At 37.8% G+C, this 20,639-nt stretch overlaps 1 protein-coding gene across 1 annotated transcript in view; it reads left to right on the forward strand.

Moving 5' to 3' along the window:
• OSTF1 (osteoclast stimulating factor 1) overlaps positions 1-20,639 on the forward strand; it is a 67,268-nt gene that overhangs the window by 26,457 nt on the left and 20,172 nt on the right. Inside the window, exon 2 of the mRNA XM_036741029.1 lies at positions 10,940-10,986. Coding sequence (XP_036596924.1) covers positions 10,940-10,986 — 47 coding nt within the window. The remainder of the gene's footprint in view (positions 1-10,939; positions 10,987-20,639) is intronic.

Here is a 20,639-nt window from a genome sequence, read left to right on the forward strand (position 1 = left end):
ATGCATGAACCTGTCCTGTATTGAGAGTGAGGGGATAGTAGGTGGAGAATGGGAGTCTGTTTCACCAGCTACAATGAAATATAAAAAGAACTACTGCAGGGTCTTCTAGTTGTTGTTTGTCCTGCATTCTCAAAGAGGACCATGACGTCAGGGAGGTGATGCCATGGTGTGCAAGTGGATTGGATTTAAGTGAGGGAGAGCTGTACAAAGTCACCTTCTTCGTCCAGTGGCAAGATATAAATCAGGACAACTGGAGATGGCCTTGGATGCAGGGGAAGGCCTTGGCCTTTTTAAGCTAAGATCTTTAACAAGTCTCAGTTTGACTGAGGCAATGCCCAATGGGCGATTAGGGCTAGGTAAGAAATGAGGCAAAGAATGACCTCTTTTATGTAGTTAAAAAAAAATCAGTCTGGGAGGGGAAAACCCTTAGGGTTTCTGGCCAAAACAGAAAAAATATTTACATTCATTCTGAGCCAATCAGATTTTCCGTGGAGGATTTGTAAAGAAGAAAAATTGCAAAGAGTACATAGGGGTGATTTCTTATTTGCATCCAGAAGGGCATGCCTATATTGACATTATGGTTTCATCAAATGATCAAGATATAAGGATATTCCATGTTAAAATCAATCTTAGAAGAAGTATATGTGCTTTTAGAGGTAGGAGTTTTTTCCTCATCTCTTTTCACATGCAAAAAATTCTAGTTCTCTAATACAGTTGGAAAAAAGGGTAGAGATTTCAGGCTGATGAAGCCTAGGTTTAGAGTATAGTACTTACATGCTGTAGTGGTCAGTAGTTAAGCATTTGTAGATGAGGGTTAACTCTATTGAGAGCCAGACTAGAGTCCATGTCAAAGTTAAACCTTCACCTGATCTTTTCAGTTATCTTAAGTGCACAAATATTGTGCTACCTTATATTTCATAACTTAAGGTTACTACTTAAAAGTTTTTTTTTTCTGCTTCTAAATTTAAAGTCTTCCCTTTTCTGCTTCAAGAGGTATCTGCATGCCTCCTGAGAATACTACCCCTACCACCCTCTGCATACCACAAAAAAGGGGAAATCTTTATTTTACCCTTTATTTCCAGGGGCTTGTAGGTGGCACAGTGGATAGAGTGCCAGGCCTGGAGTCAGGAAGACGTGAGTTCAAATCAGTCCTCAGGTACTTACTAGCTAGGTAAACCCTGGGCAAGTCATTTATCTCTGCCTCAGTTTCCTTATTTGTAAAATGAGCTGGAGAAGGAAATGTCAAACCACTCCAGTATTTTTGCCAAGAAAACTCTATGGGGTCATGAAGAATTGAACATATGAATTCCAGGAAGGAATTCATTTAATTAATGGGTAGTGAAGTAACCTGCCTTTTATACTTTTTGTATCAAGGCAACCAGCCCAGGGCCTTTAGCACCTGAAAATTCTGGCAGAGTCTAATGCCATGAGAATCTGTCCGCTTTGTGGAATGAGAACAGTCCTATTTGCTTCCAAAAGACTTATGGTTTTTTTTTCAATATAGTAAATAAATAATAAACAGTGAATAAAACACTAAACAAAAGAGGGGACTGTTATCTAGTTCAGCATGACTGCAGATGAATCATATCTTTAGGGATTATACCTTTCTTAAATCAGAAAACCTTAAAGGTTAGTTAAATTCCCTTGCAATGGGGCAAGACTGCCACAAAGGGTCATTGTGCTGGATTTGAGGTCAAATGACCTGTGTTCAAATCCCTGCTCTTCCACTTACTACCTGGGTGACCTTGGGTAAGTCACTTAACTTTGGGCCAGCATCTGTAAAATGAGGGAGCTAGATCAGATGGTCTCTGAGGTCTCTTTCTAGCTCTGAATTCATGATCCATCCTAGTAGCCTCAATTTAGTAACCTCAGGCTCAAATAGAAACAGGATCACTAAATCATACATAAGGATACCTGCCAGCTGCATATTGACATAGAAAACCACACATTAACATTATGTGTGTCCTATTATATTTTTACTTACTTTGCCAATCTAGCTTGAGATGTACTGGGACTGGCTACATACAGGTTGGTGGCATATTTAACACCTCTGGAGATCGTTTTACAATACAGATGTCAGTCTGTCCTATTTTGAAAGAACTTTGGCAAGATTTTGCAACCGCTTCTTATTCTCCATTAAGTGATCTTTTTCCTCCCTTGAGGTTGTTGAAGGGTAGGCCACATTGATATTTAAAATACTATATTTCCTTTGCTTATTCTCCAGCAACTTGAAGAATACTATCACTTTTTTAGGGACTTCATAGTTTACAAGTCACTTTCACATATGTAGAATTTCATTTGACTCTTATCCTGTTAAATGGGTAGAACACAGTTCCCTTTTTGTGGAGGAAGAAACTGAAACTTAGGAATTAAAGTCACTTGCCGGAGGTCAAATGGATTGTAAACTGTCAGTCTTCTGTGATTGATATTGACACTATACTGTGCTGCCTCTATAAAGAACTATAAAGAAGATAAGAAAATATGATGTAAAGATAATAAATTAAATACAAATAAACCCTTCTAAATATGAAGAATTTTAATTAAAAATTTATTATATATTCAGTTGTTTTAATCTCTTTGTGATCCCATTTTAGCGTTATCTTGGCAGAGATACTGGAGTGGTTTACCATTTCCTTCTTCAACTCATTTCACAGATGAGGAAACTGAGACAAACAGGGTGAAGTGACTTGCCCAGGGTCACACAGCTGGTCAGGATCTCAGGCCAGATTAAAACTCAGGAAGATGAGTCTTCCTGACTCTAAGCCTGGCACTTTATCCAGTATACCACCTACCTGCCCATTTATTATAAAAGTCCCCGTTTATCCCATTTATCCTTTAACACCCACCCCACTCCCCACCCCAGGATTTTCTTTTGCTTTGTTTCATTTTCTCTTGACTTCTAGCTTGTTTTTGAGAATGGAAAATGTTAAAACTGGAAGCTTTGAAAAAAATGTGTCATTTACAGATAATGTTCAACATTAATCACTGGTTAATTAACCTACTAGGGTAATGTTCAATTTTTTTTTGAATACCCTTAAAACCTCACCCTCTTTTCAAGTGTGAACAGTTTAGAGCAAGAGAGCTTAATATTTTTTTTGTATAAGGGACTCCCTTCTTAGAACAGTGTTTTTAAATGCAGAGAATAAAACATGTAGGATCACAAAGGAAATCAATTATATTGAAATAGTTATAAAAATACATTTTTAAAAAATATTCATGGACTTTGGGCCCATTTAATCATAAATCCCTGGTTTAGAGTAAATTACCAAAGATTGGATCACGGAATTTCAGTGCAGTCTGAAGTGGGTTAGTTTCTGTTGAATGTCAGCCAGCTCTTCAAGTTCAGGTTGGAGATTTCTTTTATTGTTGAGCATTAGCTGTAACACACCTTTCTCAGTTAACTGATAATGTAACTGTGTAGCGATTGGTACTCTGAATGTTTTTTACTTGTCTTGTTCAAGAAAAAAAATTCTTATTTTGTAACTTCTTTTTGAAAAGTTTGAAGTGGTGCAGATAGATTAACCTCAGGACTTGAAGGAAGCATCAGGTCAGCAGAAAAATGTTCTCTTGGCCCCTTCTCTTTGTTGGAAGCTGTTTCCTTTTTCTGTGTTGGGTGGGTGGGTGGGTATTTAAAGACAATAAACAAACATAGGCTTGGAGAAAGTCTCACATTTCTTCAGGTCTACCAAACTTAGTACTGTTGAGGAGGAGGAGCCACTTAGTGTTAGAAATGACACACAAAAAGCAAATCTAGATGTCTGGATACTGCAGCTTGCTCTTGGGATGCCTGGAAATCCATGAATATAAAAATGCCTTTTAACAATCAGACTTCTAGCTCTTGTGAAATAAGGAGCTTAAAGTATATAACTTTACATTTCTAGAGATGTTGATTCAGCCAGAACATTTCAGATAAATAATTTGTTCGGTTTACAGAGGATTGTTATTTAAAACACTTCACTAACTAGCATGCTACTGAAGTAGCATGGCATGGTGGATAGAGAGCCTTCCTTGAAGCAGGGAGAAGTGAGTTTAAGTCCTGCCTGAGACACATGCTGGCTGTGTGACCTTAGACTGGTTACTTAACCTCTTAGTGCTCTGTGGAACTCTCTAAGATAGGGAATGTTTTTGTGTCATGGAGCCTTTTGGAAATTTTGTTTTTGAGGCACTGGGGTTAAGTGACCTGCCCAGGGTCACATAGCTAGTAAGAATTTGAGGCCTGATATGAACTCAGGACCTCCTGACTTCAGGGTTGATGCTTTATCTATCCCCTGTGCCACTCTGCTGCCCCAGAAAAAATGTTTTTAAGTGCACAGCATAAAGTATATAGGATTTATAGGGGAAACCAAAGGTAAGTGAACATAATTTAAATTTTTTATATTTATATTTCCCCCCCCCCCCCCACCAACCCTGGTTTACATGTAAAACCAATTTTTAACATTTGTTTTTTAAAATTTTGAGTTTCAAATTTTTTCTCTCTCCTCTCCCCTCTCATCCCTGCCATTGAGAAGGCAGGCAATTTGATATAGGTTATATATGTGCAGTCATGCAAAACAACTAGTTAAATAAAGGTGTAATTTTTTCCCCATTTTTTTCCCAACTATCAAAATCTATCCATAGACCTCAGGTTAAGTACTCCTTATCTAAGACTATTAGTTTGCCAAGCCACTACACTGCTTTCATGAGAGAGATCTATCCAATCTTGGAGTTCCTTATACCAATGAAATCATAAGTCCAGCCCCATCCTCACTAGTATATTATAGCTACCCATTGTCTAGGGATGGAATAGTAGCAGAAAAGGGGGGAAATGGATAAAATTCCACTTTTTTTTAGTCTTTTAGTTAATTTCTGTTCATGTTTCCAATATGATCACTGTAATGGCCTGATTATAGCTGTATCATTCCTTCTCCCCAGTGTGTGCAAGGATTTTTTTCTTAACCTTAAGTTGTACAGTGGAAAATATTGACCTGCCTTCATTCTTGGTGTGTCTGTGGAAAAGGGCCAGTACCAGGAAGGTTTGTCCCTGGCATAAATTCAAGAATTCCTAGTCATCGCCCTAATGCCTTTCATAATGAGTCTTAATTCTACCGGAGAGAGAAGACTAACTTTCCAATAGCAAATTTTGGGCCAGATGTGATACTTGACGAGGGTTGGTTGGCAGATGCCCCATTGGGTTCATGAATCCACTGGCTAGACTATAAAATAGGACCATACGATCATAGCTCTTTAGAGCAGGAAGAGACCTTAGAGATCGTCTAGTCCAGGGGTTCTTAATTAGCCTTAGACCCATGGCCAGAGTTCATGGGGTCCATGATCTTTGATGGGAAAAAAAATTACATCTTTATTTCTAGTAATCTCTAACTGAAATTTAGCATTTTTTTCAATTATGAATGTAGGCAACAAACCACAGTAGTGTTTGTAGTCACTGATAGTTTCATATCTCATTAACATTGTTGTAGGTATCTCAAAATATTGTTTATACTGATCACTGCTTTGAAGTTATTGCAGTTAGGGGCAGCTAGGTGGCGCAGTGAGTAGAGCACCCGCCCTGGAGTCAGGAGGACCTGAGTTCAAATGTGGCCTCAGACATTTGACACACTTATAAGCTGTGTGACCTTGGGCAAGTCACTTAACCCCAATTGCCCTGCCTTCCCCACTCCAAAAAAAAAAGAAAGAAATTATTGCAGTTACTAGAATTGTGGCTAGGTAGCATGTGATCCCACGTGCTGACATATTTGAGTACAATTGATTTCCTTGTAATTCTATGTATTTTTTTATTCATTTAAAAATGTTACTTAAAGGAGTCCATAGGCTTCATTATTCAGGCTGAGGGAGACAATTATACAAAAAAGGAAAGGTTAAGAACTCTTGATTTAATCCAACACCCCCATTTTTTAGAGGAGGAAACTGAGACCCAGAGAGCCTAAAGTCACAGGTGGTAAAGGATAGAGGCAGAATTTCAAGAATGTGCTAAGTCACAGTGGGGTGGTTTTCAAATAACTACAAAAAATAGGATGCTATAGCAATTCCAGTCTCTCAAAGTCTCCCAAAACAGTATGGATTATTTGGGAGAATTAGCCAAAGTGAAAATAGAAACATCCTATTTTTTTTTTAAAAATGTCTGGGTCAGAAAATGTATTAGAGTCCTGTTGTATACATAATTGTAGTTTTTGTGAACAAGGAAGTAGTGTGTGTGTGTATGTGTGTGTGTGTGTGTGTGTGTGTTGCTTTATTGTAATTTTTCACTACTTAATCATACTATTGTAGCCAGGTGAGTTTTCCATATAGATTTTCGGTGGGGAGTATATAACAAGAACAGAGAACCTCATGATCATACGTGTGTCATTTAAAAAATGAAACATAGATATTGTTTAAGAAATTTCTTCAAAGTTTCCCCTATCCTATTCTCTCCTCCTTTTCCCTAAGGATTTTTTGGGAATTTGCAGGTAACTATTTGACAACTGGATTTGAAACCAGAGGGCCTGGATTCAGATATTGGGGGCAGCTAGGTGGTGCAGTGGGTAGAGTGCCAGGCCTGGAGTCAGGAAGTTTCATCTTCCTGAATTCAAATCCAGCCTCAGATACTTACTTACTAGCTATGTGGCTCACTTAACCCTGTTTGCCTCAGTTTCCTTATCTGTAAAATGAGCTGGAGAAGGAAATGCCAAGCCATTCCAGTGTCTTTGCCAAGAAAACCCCAAATGGGATCACAGAGCGTTGGACAGAACTGAAATGACTGAATAACAATGACAAACTACTGACTAACCTAACTGGTTTGCCTTTTGGGGCCTCATGTTACTCACTTGTAAAATGAGGGAGGTGAACTAGGTTAATTGTAAGGTCCCTTCCAGCTCTGAAGCCTGTTTCCTATGACTGACCTCATTCATCTATTACCTGATTTAATGCACAGTACCTTTATTCTACTCTCTATCAGTCAAAAGATCATAGGATAACGGGAAAGATGATGGTGCCCTTGACAATAATGGGAAAGGTGAGAAGTGAGTGTTTTGGGGAAAGATAATGAGATTTAGGGCTACAAAAGATCTTAAGAGTTCGTCGAGTCTCACTCTCTCGTTTTATTGTTGTTCGGTTATGTCCAACTCTCTGTGAGCCCATTTGGGGTTTTCTTGCTAAGGATACTAGAGTGCTTTGCCATTTCCTTCTCTAGCTCATTTTATAGATGAGGAAACTGAAGCAGACAAGGTTACGTGAAGGTGACACAGTAAGTGAGGCTGGATTTGAACTCAGGTCTCCTGACTCCAGGCCCAGTGCTTTGTTCACTGTGTCACCTGGCTGCCAAGAGTCATCAAGTGACTTGTCCAGAGTCTTACCACCAGTAAGTGTCTGAGGCAAGATTCATACTCAGGTCTTCCTAATCCAGTGCTCTATTCACTACACCACCCCATCAAGTCAACAGGCATTTATTGTTTCTGCAATGTAACAAAAATCAAACAGTCCTCATTCTCAAGAAACTTCCATTCATGCCAGGAAAATGGCACGAACATATATAAGCATATCTATAGCACACACAAAGTAGAAACAAAATAACCTTAGAGGATAAGGCACTAGCATCCTGGGAGGGCCATGCATGGCCTCAGGTAGAAGGAGGCACTTGCTCTGAGTTCTGAACTAAACTGGAGACTTTAACAGGCAGAGATGATAAGGGAGAGAAGCCCAGGCACTGAATGAAGCCAGTGCTAAGTCACAGAGATAGAGTGTTGTGTATGTAGAACAGTAAGGACGGCACTATGGCTGGAGATTGTGAGGAGGGGAACAGAAAGCTGGAGGAGGATCAGGGTTTAGGGAGCTTTAAATATCAAACAAAGGACTTTTTACTTGAGCCTGAAGGTAGTGCTTTAGGAAAATCACTTTGGCTGCTGTGTGGAGGCTGGGTGGGAGTGGGGAGAGACTTGATTCAGGAACACCAAATAGGAGTCTAATGTGAGAGGTGATAAAAGCCTGCACAACAGCAGTCACCGTGTGAGTGGAGAGACAGGGACAGATTTAAGAGATGTGGAGAAAATGGCAACAAGATTTGGCCATTTATTGGATATGTGGAATGAGTGAGTGTGAGGAGTCAAGGATGATGCCAGAGTTCTGAGCTTGAGTGACTAAGAGAATGATGGTGTCCTTGACAGTAATGAGGAAGTTCAGAAGAAGGTGAGTTTGGGGGGAAAGGTTGTGTCTTGGGTGCATTTGAGTATGAGATGCCTATAGAACATCGAGTTTGAAATGTGGACTTTTGATATGGGATTGTAGCTAAGCCTTCTAGGTCCTTGGGTATGGCCTTTTGACTGAGTCCAAGTTTTACAGAACAAATCCTTTTCTTAAGGAGCTAGCTGCTCTGTCTGCTCTCTCTCCCAGCTCTAACTCATTCCAACTTCCTGCTCCCACATTGCGCAAGCTCCTCCCACCAGAGGCTTGTGTGATTCAAGCAGGTCACATAGGCCTATCAATGGATGGAAAAGATCTTCCCATTTTCATTATCATAACATATTCTGACCCCAGCATTGTGGTATCATTGGTCCTCTTTTAAAAACAAAGTCAGGGGAGGGTGGGTGGTTGGGATGCTGAGGGAGGGGAGGCAAAGGGAGTGTGGGAGCTCAGTTCAAGATTGCAGTCTGTTACTGGCCAAGGGCATACTGACACCAATAAAAAAGATATTTGGAGTGTTTAAGAGTTATTATCTCTGAGTAAGCTCTTGCTTAGTCCCTGCCCTCTTTATTCATTCAGTCATATAGTACAACTTCTTGACAGTGCTGGTCTCTCCTCCAGTTATCTTTTCTTAATTTTTACTGTCTTCTGTAAGACTTTTAAGTCATAGTTAAAAAACAAACAAACAAAACTACTGATTTGAGGCCATTAAGTCATTGTATGGCATTTAGCTTTCTCTTCATGGTGCTACCAAATGTACTCACCTACAAAATTTGGTATTCTGTTTATTAGGCAGGTAAGGGTGCCCACTGTTAGAGACTTTCAGAGGTACCATAATTTTCCTTTTATTCTGATGGGTCATAGCAAAATGTATTTATTTTAGATTTATCATAATAATGATAAAACCAATCCAAATCCTTGTTTTAAATCCTAAAGCTTTGTTTTGTTTGCTTAAAAGTTGTTTGAAATGTAAGTAGCCTCTTGTAAGGTAAAAGTTAAGTTGGCAGGATGTCAGAACCTTTAACAAAGATGACTTCAACTGAAAGTGAAGATTAAGTACCTAGTGAGAGAGCAAAAATTTAGTTTTGTCAAAACAAGGAAAAAAAGCCAAATAAAGAACAACTAAACTCTGAAATGGTGGAATGTATATTGCAAAGTTTCTCTAGTCTTCTGTACCAAGAATAGAGAACTAGGGAAAGATGAACTAAATCTTTTATGTATCAATCTCAACTTTTGTCTAAGCTGAAAGAGGGAGAGACTGAGGTGGAGGCATATCAATTAAGTCATTCGCTGAACAAATAATACTTATTTTAATAGTGCTTTGTATAAAGTGCTTTCATATATTATTTCCCAATATGTATTGAATACTTACTATTTTCAAACTAGTCTTACTGCTTTGGAAGAATAGTACAATATGATTATTCAGGATTTCACTTTGAAGCAATAAAATGAAAGATTACATAGCACAACATTTAAAGGTTCCTGAAAGAAGTATCAAGTTGCCCTTGGGTATCTGTTTCTGTATATATTTTTGATTTTATGAAGAGAGAGACAGAGAGAGTAGACTTTTTAAAAGGACCTAGTATAGGTAAGTCCATTGTGCTTGATGCTATGGATACAGAGATGGAGAAGATGTCTAAGACAGAATCCTTTTCCTCGAGAGCTTAGTACAGGATATATGATGGGGCACAATTAATTACAATGTGAATTAGAATGGCATCAACTCAAGAGGTCCACATTGAAGAAATCACTAATTTTTTTGAAGTTGAACTATGTTTGAAAGGTATAAACCAAGGAACATGAGAAATTGGAGGAAAGGGAGAGATAAGAGATTGTGTGCAGCTGAGAAGGATTAAGGAAGACTTCATGGAAGAGGTTGTACCTGGGTTCCAAATCTTACTATCTCTGTGACCTCAGGTAGGTCACTTAACCCAGGGCTTCTTAAACTTTTTCCACTCACAACCCCTTTTCAAGTTTTGGCATTTCTTGGTGTTGCTTGGCCTGAGGGCATATGCAGTGCAAAGTGCGCTTTCTTTGTGTTCAGAACCAAGGCTGCAGTGAGGTTGCATGATGCAACATGGATAAGTGCTGCCAGGAACACCTGAATTCATTACATGTTTGATTTTTAACCAATTTTTGGTCATTGTGTGTTCAGAAACCTCTTAAGAAGCACTAATCTAGGCCTCAGTATCCTTATTTGTAAAATAAGAATAGAATAGGTCAAGAGGTTGGCAAACTATGACCCATGGGCCAAATATGACCCGCCACTTGTTTTTGTACAGCAGTGGAGCTAAGAATGGTTTTTACATTTTAAAATATGAAATATAAAAAAAACACTCTTATTACACGGCTATACACAAAACAGGCAGTGGCTTGATTTGGGCCTTGCATAGTTTGCAAACCCTTGGAATAGACGTCCTGTAAGGCCCTTGCCATTCTAAATCTATGAACCTTTGAGAGTGGGAGACATCTCGAGCAAAAGCAGAGGAAGAAGAAAAGGGTGGAATTGGTTTGGAAGCACTGTAAGTAGTCCAGTTGTCTCTACGAGTGTAAGAAGAGATGGGAAAAGCAAATTAGAATCTGAACTTGAAAACTTATATATTAGATAATGCCCATAAATTTCACACTCGTTTACCTTTCAGGAGTGCTGAAATGTATGTATATCATATTGTTGGTATTGTCTTGTAATACTTATATAAGATAACAGCATTATCCTATAATACTGGTAGTCGATAGCGTTGTAGATTTTGCTTTTGGAAATTAATTGTATTGTTTTTTTCATTTTCAGGGCAGGTCAAAGTCTTCCGAGCTCTGTACACATTTGAACCCAGAACTGTAAGTGTTCAATTTCTCTTCAGTTATAACATAAAACTAAGTTTGTAATTCTGTTACCCCAAATTGTTTGTCTTTTCATTAGAAGGAATAATTTTCCTGGATGAATATTTAATCATTTCCCACATAGAGTGAGCAAACTACCTTTCATTGCCTCCATTTATCATCTGCTCATCCCTTATCTCCTGGAAATGGTCTCAGCCTGTTCCACTCTTCTTTAAGGCTGGGTGGCACAGTCAGTAGAGCACTGGGCCTGGAGTTAGGAAGATCTGTGTTTACTTCTGGCCTCAGATACTTTATAGCTGTGTAACATTGGGCAAGTTACTTAACCTCTGTTTACCTTGATTTCTTCAAACTTAAAATGAGGGTGATAGTAACACTTACCTCCCAGGGTTGTTGATGAGGATCAATTAGGTAATATTTAAACAGCACTTGAGACCATACCTGTTACATAGTTGGGGCTTAATAAATACTTGATTCCTTCCTTCCTTCTTTTCTTTCTTCCTCCTTTCCTCCCAGCCTTCATTCAACCTGTATTTTCAAAGGTAACTGGTGTCTACTTTAAATGTCACAGATCCATCCCGAGGCCTTTTTTCAGTTCTCCTTCTCTTTGACCTCTGCACCAAGGGTTCCCAAACTTATTTGACCTTATTTGACCTTTTAAAAAAAATTACTCAGTGCTCCCTCACCAAAATTTACTTTCTTTAACCTTTTAATGGTTTGTTTTTACATTTGCATCATTTCAAAAAAATTAATTTTTTTAAAATGGCACATCTTAAATTTAATAACTTATTGTAAATTTGCGGGTTTTTTCCTGCTTGGAATTTTGGTGATGCAAGATTATGTCATGTAACCATATAGGGTAGTATTATAAACAAATCATTACAGGCACATATTCCTGCCAGTGCAGGAGTGCTCGACTTCCAGACAGCGCTCCACATGCTCACCTGCCAACAGTTGCTTGTTAAGTCCTGTCAGCAGACTTGACCACTGATTGGTTAAAACTTGCATTTTGTGTGTTTAATTGGAAAATAATGTAATCACTGTGACTTTAACTCTGTTACACAACAGATGAAACATGTATGAATGGTTTTTTAAAATTTTTTTCTCTTCTTTCCTTATGCTTCCACTGCCCTCCAATTAAACCCAAGGTTACTACTGCCCCCTGGATTGTTCCAGTGCCATTTCACTTTGGGAACCTCCAATTTACACTATTATTCACTGCCTTCTTGGAGTTCTCTCCTCCTTTGGCTTTTTAGATTCTTTGCTCTCCAGAGGCTGCTCCATCTCTCCTCCCAGAATCACAGAATGTTAGAGCCAGAAGGAAACTTAGACCTCATGCAGACCATTTTCTTTGGTTTGCAGATAAAGGAAACTAAGACTGGGAAGGGGGAAGTACCTTTCCCAGGGTCACAGCATAAGGCTGGATTTTGACTCAGACTTGAGTCCTCCTTTCATGACTTATCTCTTTCCTCCTGGCCTCCAAGTGTGGCTTCTACTTTTAGCATTCCATACTTTCTCTCTTACAGATTTTATCCATTTTAGCAACTTTATCTTCACTTCTGTGTCACAAAAATAACTCATTGTCCACATCTCCAGCTTGATACATACACAGCTATGGATTTATATGTCTATATTTTTATATCTGTCTATGTATCTATGTCTCTCTCTGCCTATTAACCTGTTTATTTATCTATTCATTCATCTGTCTATTTATTTATCTATCCTTTCATTTATATATCTATTTTTCTTTATTGATCTATTCATTCATTTATCTCTCTACCTATCTTGATCTCTATTCATTTATCTGTCATTCATCTCTCTACATATTTTTGATTTGTTCATTTATCTCTCTACCTATCTACGGATCTATTTATATCTATTCATTTATCTCTCCATTCATCTATTTATCTATGTCCCTGTCTTTAGAAGAAATCTGACTGCCACCCTTTATCTCTATCTTAACTTCTAAAACCACATTTCTTTTTTTTTTCAGGTCATATAATTTATTGCAGTTAGCACAGTTTAAAAATTTACCAGCACACCAAGAGTACAAAACTAGACAGCATCATAAGTTATTCCCCCCTCAGGAAAATAACATATATCATGATTGTCAAAGCTAGATGTCAGTCTAAGTTTTAGAACAAAGGAAGAATGTGAAACTTATAAGAGGAAAAAGCAATCACTCGCTGTGACCATAAAAAAAAATCCAAAAGAAAGTACATTTTCTCACAGACATTAATTGCCTTCTCTAAATTAATAAAAATGTATCTTAACGTAAATTGTGTTTTTTAAAAAAATCTAGGAACTCTTCAGGTAACTGAAAATAATGCTCCAAGGCCATTTTCACAGCTTTTTGAAAAATTTGCTTTAAATGCCATTACAGCCAAATTAACACACATTTGACCAAATATTTCCAAAACAGTCCAGCAACACATAGTGGAGTTTACCATTCAGTATTTTAAGGACAAAAATAGTCTATGTAAAACCACATTTCTAAGTACCACTTGTATATCCTGCCTTCCAGTCGAGCTATACATGTTTTAGAAATATCCATCTTCCTACAAAGAAAGTTAACTTTTCAACCTTTTATATCTGAGAAGTGCTATGATACAGTGGAAAAGGTGCTGAACTTGGAGTCAAAGGTTCTGGGTTCAAGTTCTGCAACATATACTTACTAGCTTTATGGCCATGTGCATGTGACTCATCCTCTCTTGTGTCCTTATCTAGAATCAGAAGCATAGGTTTGTAACTAGAAGGAATCTGTGTTCTGCTCTTCTCACTTTACAAATGAAGACAATGAGTTCAAGGTCCAAGGTCACATCATAAATGGTAAAAGTGGGATTTGAGCCCAGGTCTTCTACCTCCAAATCCAGCCCTCTGTTCTCTTCACCAAGCTACCTCTGTGATACCTCTCTCATATGCTTGAGATTCTGTACAGAGAGCACTTTGTAAACCATGCAATGTCATCTAAATATCTCTTATTATTATTATTATTAGTGGATAGTTTTGAACCCAAGATGACCTGGGTTCAAATGCTGGCTCTGGTATATACTGGTTTTTTGACCCCGGACAAATCACTTCTCACTTCCCCCAGGCAACTCATTGACTGTAAATTGCAGAGCAGAAGCTGAGTTGCTTTGGTGGGTGAGGGAGTTTTTGCATCCGAATTTTGGTCTATCAATGACATCACAATTCTAGTCTATCGTTATTATTAAAATCTATTCATAAGTATTGCCATTTCCAGAACTATTGTTAGTGTGGTGGTAATTGTGATTTAATAACAGTATTTCTGGAAGTGATTTGACTAATTATGTAGGCTGGAAATGTGGAAGTTCTCTCTGATTCCACTGTCACTAGATCACCGTATCTAATTAGTTATCAAGGTAGGGTGGTGTACTGGAAAGAATAGGGGCTTTGGAACCAAAGGACATGGGTTCAAATCTCTAATGCTTTCCACTTATGGGACCCTGGGCAGGCTGCTTAAACTCCTTGGCTTCAGTTTCTTCATCTGTAAAATGAGGGGATTGGATTAAATGGCTTCTAAGATCCTTTTCACCTCTTGATCTGTGATTCATTGCATTTGGTTCTTTTGATCACCGTTTCCTGCCTTTGTTTCTAAAGAGTGGAGGACAGGACAGACCTGGTAAGGTACAAGCTGATTATTTCTTTTCACCTGCTAACAGCTTCCTATATAGACCTGGTTGAACTGGATAAACCAGAGTAGAGAAACTAGGGCAGACAAGAAAGAGGTATTTCTAGTCTGTGAAGTGTACTCTGTTGAACTCTTTAGAAGAAAGCCGACTGCTACCTCATCCTGAGCCAATCCTGTTTACTACCAAGCTTTTGCAGGATGCGGAGATGGAGGGAGTTAATACTGAACTGAAGCCTTACCCACAATTGCCACTTCTCCACACTTCCTAAACCACCTTTAGATGTCTAAGATTAAACCCCCTGGGACTTGCTCAGTGGGCGTTCCTCCCTCTATAACTGTGTATTGCCTCATACTGCATCTCTCTGAGTGTACATATAATGACTCACCTATTAGATACTGGTCTGCCCCAGCCGTTTATGTCAGAGGTTGGTTGGGGAAAGTTCAGTTTTTCCTTTAAGAGGAGAATTCAGTTAAGGTAATTAGTACAGAATTAGGAAAAAAAAAATTCATCTTCTTTCCTTATGAGGGATGTGTGTGTGCCCGTGTGCCTGTGGGTGTGCGTGTGTGTGTGCGTGTGTGTGTGCGTGTGTGTGTGTGTGTGTGTGTGTGTGTGCACGCTTGTGCCTGTGTGCCCTCCACGTGAAGACCACAATAGATTGCACCTTGTCCTAATTCCAGAGTCTTCCCTTATTCTAGCTCTGAAATTCTGTCTTCTGGCATGGCTGATTGATAAACAATCTATAATGAATGTTTAATTGAATTTAGTTGAATTAGAAGAAGTGACTTTGAAGCTCTTTTACCTTGAGTTGAGTTCACTGCTAGCCCCTTTGAGTTATTTATGTTAATGATTGACTCATTTGGATGTAAATGTTGGTTTGGTGTGTTATGGTTTAAAACAATGTCAGTTTTCTCACTGTATGGGCACACCTTGCGTATAGGTGGTATGAATCTCCTTCAGGTGCTACTGCCTTCCCCTCTGAGAAATTCCTTCTGTCTACTTTGTAGGTAACTTGTATATATCTGTATAAGGACAGGCATATCAGAGATAGTATATGTTTGGTCCCAGACCACCACAGTAAAAAGCAAATATCACAGTAAAGCAAATCACATGAATTTTTTTGGTTTCCCAGTACACATAAAAGTTATATATTTATACTATATTGTGGTCTATTAAGTGTGCAATAATATTAAATTTTTTAAAATGTACAGATCTTAATTAAAAAATATTTATTGCTAAAAAATGCTAACCATCATCTGAAACTTCAGTGCATTGTAATCTTTTTGCTGGTGAAGGGTCTTATCTCAAGGTTGATAGCCACTGACTGATCAGGGTGGTGGTTGTTGAAGGTTGGAGTGGCTGTGGCAATTCCTTAAAATAAGACAACATTGAAGTTTGCTGCACTGAATGACTCTTTCTTTCAGAAAGATTGTTTGATAGCATTTTACCCACAGTAGGACTTCTTTCAAAATTGGAGTCAATCCTCTCAAGGATAAAACAGGCCACTGTTTTATCAACTAAGTTTATGTAATATTCTTTACTATTGTTGTGTTTCGGGGAATAGGGAGGCCTGAGGAGAGGGAAAAAGGGGGAATAGCATGTTGGTGGAGCAGTCAGAGCACACTTGTCAATTAAGTTCAAAGTCTTATATGGTTGTGGTTCATGGTGCTCCCAAGTAATTACAATGAAAATATCAAAGATCACTGATCACAGATCACCATAATAGATATAAGAATAATGAAAGAGTTTGAAATACTGCTAGAATTACCAAAATGTGATATAGAGATACAGTATGAGCACATGCTGTTGGAAAAATGGTGCAGATAGATTTGTCCAATGCAGGATTGCCACAAACCTTCGATTTAAAAAAAAAAATATCTGTGAAGCACAGTAAAATGAAGTATGCCTGTATATGTTGTCTCTTCCATTAGAATATAAGCTCTTTGGAAGCAGGAATTATTTTCTCTTTTTCTTTGAATTCTAGTGTTTATTATGGTGCTCAACATGTGGTAAATAATAAATGCTTCTTGATTAACTATATGTGTACATCCATACACAACTCCATTAACATCCTAGGCTTATGCTTCACTGTGATATGGAAATGACCTGGAATCCTCAAAGGCAATAGATTCTGGCAGGTCCCATCAAGCTGGGAAGGATAGAAATATGAAATATGATACAGACTTTGTCCTTTCAGGATCAGCCTTGCTGTTAATCATCAGAAGGTTGGCCACCAGATCATTTTTTTCAAATTGTTTAAATCACTGCACCTCATGAATAACATCTAAAATATGGTTTCAGTCAATCATAAACATTTATTTAGTCCCTACTATGTGCTAAGTACTGGGGATGTAAAGAAAGGTAAAAGACAGTCCCTGTTTTAAAAAAGGTCACAGTCTGAAGGAGACAATATGAAAATAACGAGGTACAAACAAGGTTTAAACAGAAGAAATTGGGAGATAATCAACAGATGGAAGTCACTAGCATTAAGGGAGATCAGGAAAGATTTCCAATAGGTGGGATTTGAGCTGGGACTTGAAGGAAGCCGGGAGAAAGAGGTGAGGAGGTAAAGAATTGCAAGCATGGGGTAGGGTTGGGGACAGCCATGAAAATGCCCAGAATTGGGCCATGAAATGCCTTGTGAAAGGAACGTCTTGGAGGCCAGAGTCACTGGATCACAGAATAAGGGAAGAGCAGGGGAGAAGCTGTGAGAAGTCTGGAAAGGTTGAATGCAGCCACCTTGTAAAAGACTTTGGCTATCAAACCAGAGATTTTATATTTTGTCTTGGAGATGATAGTGAGCCACTGGAGTTTATTAAGAGAGGGGTGGCATGGTCATGCCTCTGCTTTAGGAAGATTAATTTGACAGTTGCTATGGAAAGAGTGTTGATTTCAAGTCAAAGGAAGATGAGTCTGAATTCTGACTTTGCCACTATCACCTATGTGAGCTTGGGCCAATCACTTTTACCCTTTTTTGAACTTTAGTTTCCTCTTCTGTAAAATTAAGAGGTTGGGCTAGATGACCTCAAAGGATCATAGGATCATCATAGATTTAACTTAAAGTTGGGGTCATGTAGTCAAACCCCCTAATTTTTAACAGATGAAATTGGAGCCTATAGAGGTTGAGTGACTTGACTGAGCTCACACGGGTGGCAAAGCTTAATCCCTTTCACCTTTATGACTCTGTGATTTGGAGGTAGACAGCAAATATAGAAAATGCAAGAAAAGCTAGGAGCTTTTCTGATAAATACTTTCATTGAAAAAGTTTAAGAAAGAATTAGGAGAGTTGAGCACTAGATTAGAAATTGGATCATTATATATTCGAGCATATTATCCACTGCATACCAAATTTTCAGTGTCTATAACAGACCCTTAGGGATCTGAATATTGAAAGACCTTTTAAGGCACTTTTAATTCTCTGGAAGAAAGTCCCAAATGAAAAGAATTTTTAAAATTCTTTTGAATAATTGCCTCTTTCTGTTCCTCCAAGATCCATGAACCTGTGATTTACACACCAAGGTTTGTACCTGTGTTATATTTTTATTCAAATTTTTCATAATTCATCACTTTTCTCTGGTGGCTTCCCTTTCATTATAGGATATAGTTCTTGTCTCATCACTTGATTAAATGGTATAGCAAAAGTTTTCTTATCACAGGGTCTGGTACACAGTATGCACTTAATTATAATAATAGCTACCATTTATATAGTTTTTACTATGTTCTAGGCACTACACTAAATGCTTTATAATTATATCATTTGATCTTAATAAATATTGACTGACTGTTGTTTGTCCTTCATTCTTGAAGAGGACCATGACATCAGGAAGGTGAAGCCATGACTTGCAAGTGAATTGGATTTAGCTGAGGGAGGGCTGTGCAAAGTCAACAGCCTCATTTTTCTCCTCCAGAGCCATTTGGGTCCAGTGGCCAGATATAGATCAGGACGATTGGGGATGGCCCCTGACTGACTGATTGACTGTACATCCAAAGGATTGTGAAGATGGGAGAGGAGAATGTAATTAGTCATATCTTACTTGAGTTAAGATTTTGCCCCAGGTAAAGTTCCTCCTGTTAAGTCCCCCTAGGCTCTGTGGTTGGGCCATATTCTTGTTCTGTTTGAGATCTCTGTATCCATCCACCTGGTGAGGACAATAATAGATGGAGATTGACTAACACATAAACTGTAAATTTGAAATTATCTCCCGCTCTATAACTGAAAGGCTCATTCTGTCAATATCTTCTTGTCAGCTTGTGGACCATCCTGATCTCTTAGTAGAGTTAAAAAAAAAAGTTGTGATAACCTATTACTGAAATGAAAATTTGAATTGTGGAATATTCAGAGTTGTGTTAGCCCATAGCTAGAAAAAAATATCATGTGTATATATGTGTCCGTATGTATGTATGTATATATGTATATGGAGTCCTGTTAGAAAGTAAAATCTTTGAGGGTGGGGACTATTTCTCTTTTGTCTTTGTATTCCCAATACTTAGCATAGTGTCTGGCACATAGTAGGTATTTATATGCTTGTTGATTGATTCATTGAGGGATAATTTGAAATGTTTGATTTTAGAGCTTTCTCTTTGGGACAACATAGCTTTGTATATTTTACCACATGAACACTTAAGTTTCTTTCTGTTTAAAACAAGCACCCACCCCATGAATTAACCAGTTCAATTGATAGTGAAGCAACTGAAAGATTTTTTTTAGTGCCTTCTATGTGCAAGATACAAGGGGGAGAAAAAAAAATCATGGTATTCTCATACTCAGGAAGCCTTATCACATAGGGAGGCAAGACAATTTACTTTTTGTTTTTTGTATTGTTACTTAAGCACATGAAGATAAAGTAACAATGAACAAAATGTTACAAGTATCAACATGCATGTTTTCATTTGATAGCCAAATGAGTGGGCTTGGAGCTGGAGTGCCATTTAAAGGCTTTCTGAAAGAGTTGAGATTTAAGCTCAGTCTTGAAGAATGGGCAGAATTAGGATGGGTCAGGAGGGGAGGGTATTATAGTCTGGATAAATAAAAGAATGAGGAAAGTGATTCCCTGCAGTAGGTTGGGGTTTTTTTAAAAAATATTTTCATGTTTCACCTCTGATATCTAAAGAAAAATGTCATTAACATTATGCCCTTTTGTTCTACTTTCCTTATATTAGAAACCCCTTGCCTAAATTTATCCCCTTGCCTTATTTTGATATATTTTTTTTAATTTTGGCCCGCAGATTTGAAGTTAGAAATTTTAATCTAAATAATGGAAAAATGTTCCCTAAACACATTAGGAGGGTTTTCTTAATAGAAAATGCAAACTTTATATCTCAAAGCTATTTTGATTTTTAAAGTAATGAAGTAATCTAAATTGTTGCTTGTGTTAATGACAATCTGAAACATCTAGTTTGCTCACAGCCTATGAGAGATCATCTTCCTAATTTGTCCAGGGAATAACTGATCACTGAAAATAAATTTTCTAGATAGCAAAATTGTATTTTGGAAGCTATTTCATCAAAAGTGGGAATAAGTTGCCTGATGGCTTTCCCTGGAGTACAGGATGAGTTAAAAAAAATTTTTTTCCAGCTAAAATGGACAGCATCATGGCTGCCCAAGATGAATTATTTCCAAACCTAGTGACACATCTCTAGTGCTTTAAACTGACACTCATTTTTTTAAAATGCTGTAATAACCTTATTCAGTGGCATTTTCTGAATTAGGCACTTTTCCTCATCAGTGAGAGGCGATACTGATCACCTTAGAGTGTTTAATGATGTTATTATTTTTAAAATTACATATATGCACATGTATATACTTCAAATTTATTATATTTTTTATCATGGAAAATAATTAGGCTTTAATTTTTATATAACATTTATAGTACTTTTGCAAAAAAAAATTATCGTAATTTTGGCTAGTTATAATATAGTCCTGTGAAATTATAAGACATATTTGTTTCAAGGAGTGTGGTTTCATTCCTGTTAGATCTCAAACCCCAGAAGACATTTGTTCCT

Source organism: Trichosurus vulpecula, chromosome 1 (genome assembly GCF_011100635.1).
Source record: "Trichosurus vulpecula isolate mTriVul1 chromosome 1, mTriVul1.pri, whole genome shotgun sequence".
NCBI classification, from domain to species: Eukaryota; Metazoa; Chordata; class Mammalia; order Diprotodontia; family Phalangeridae; genus Trichosurus; species Trichosurus vulpecula.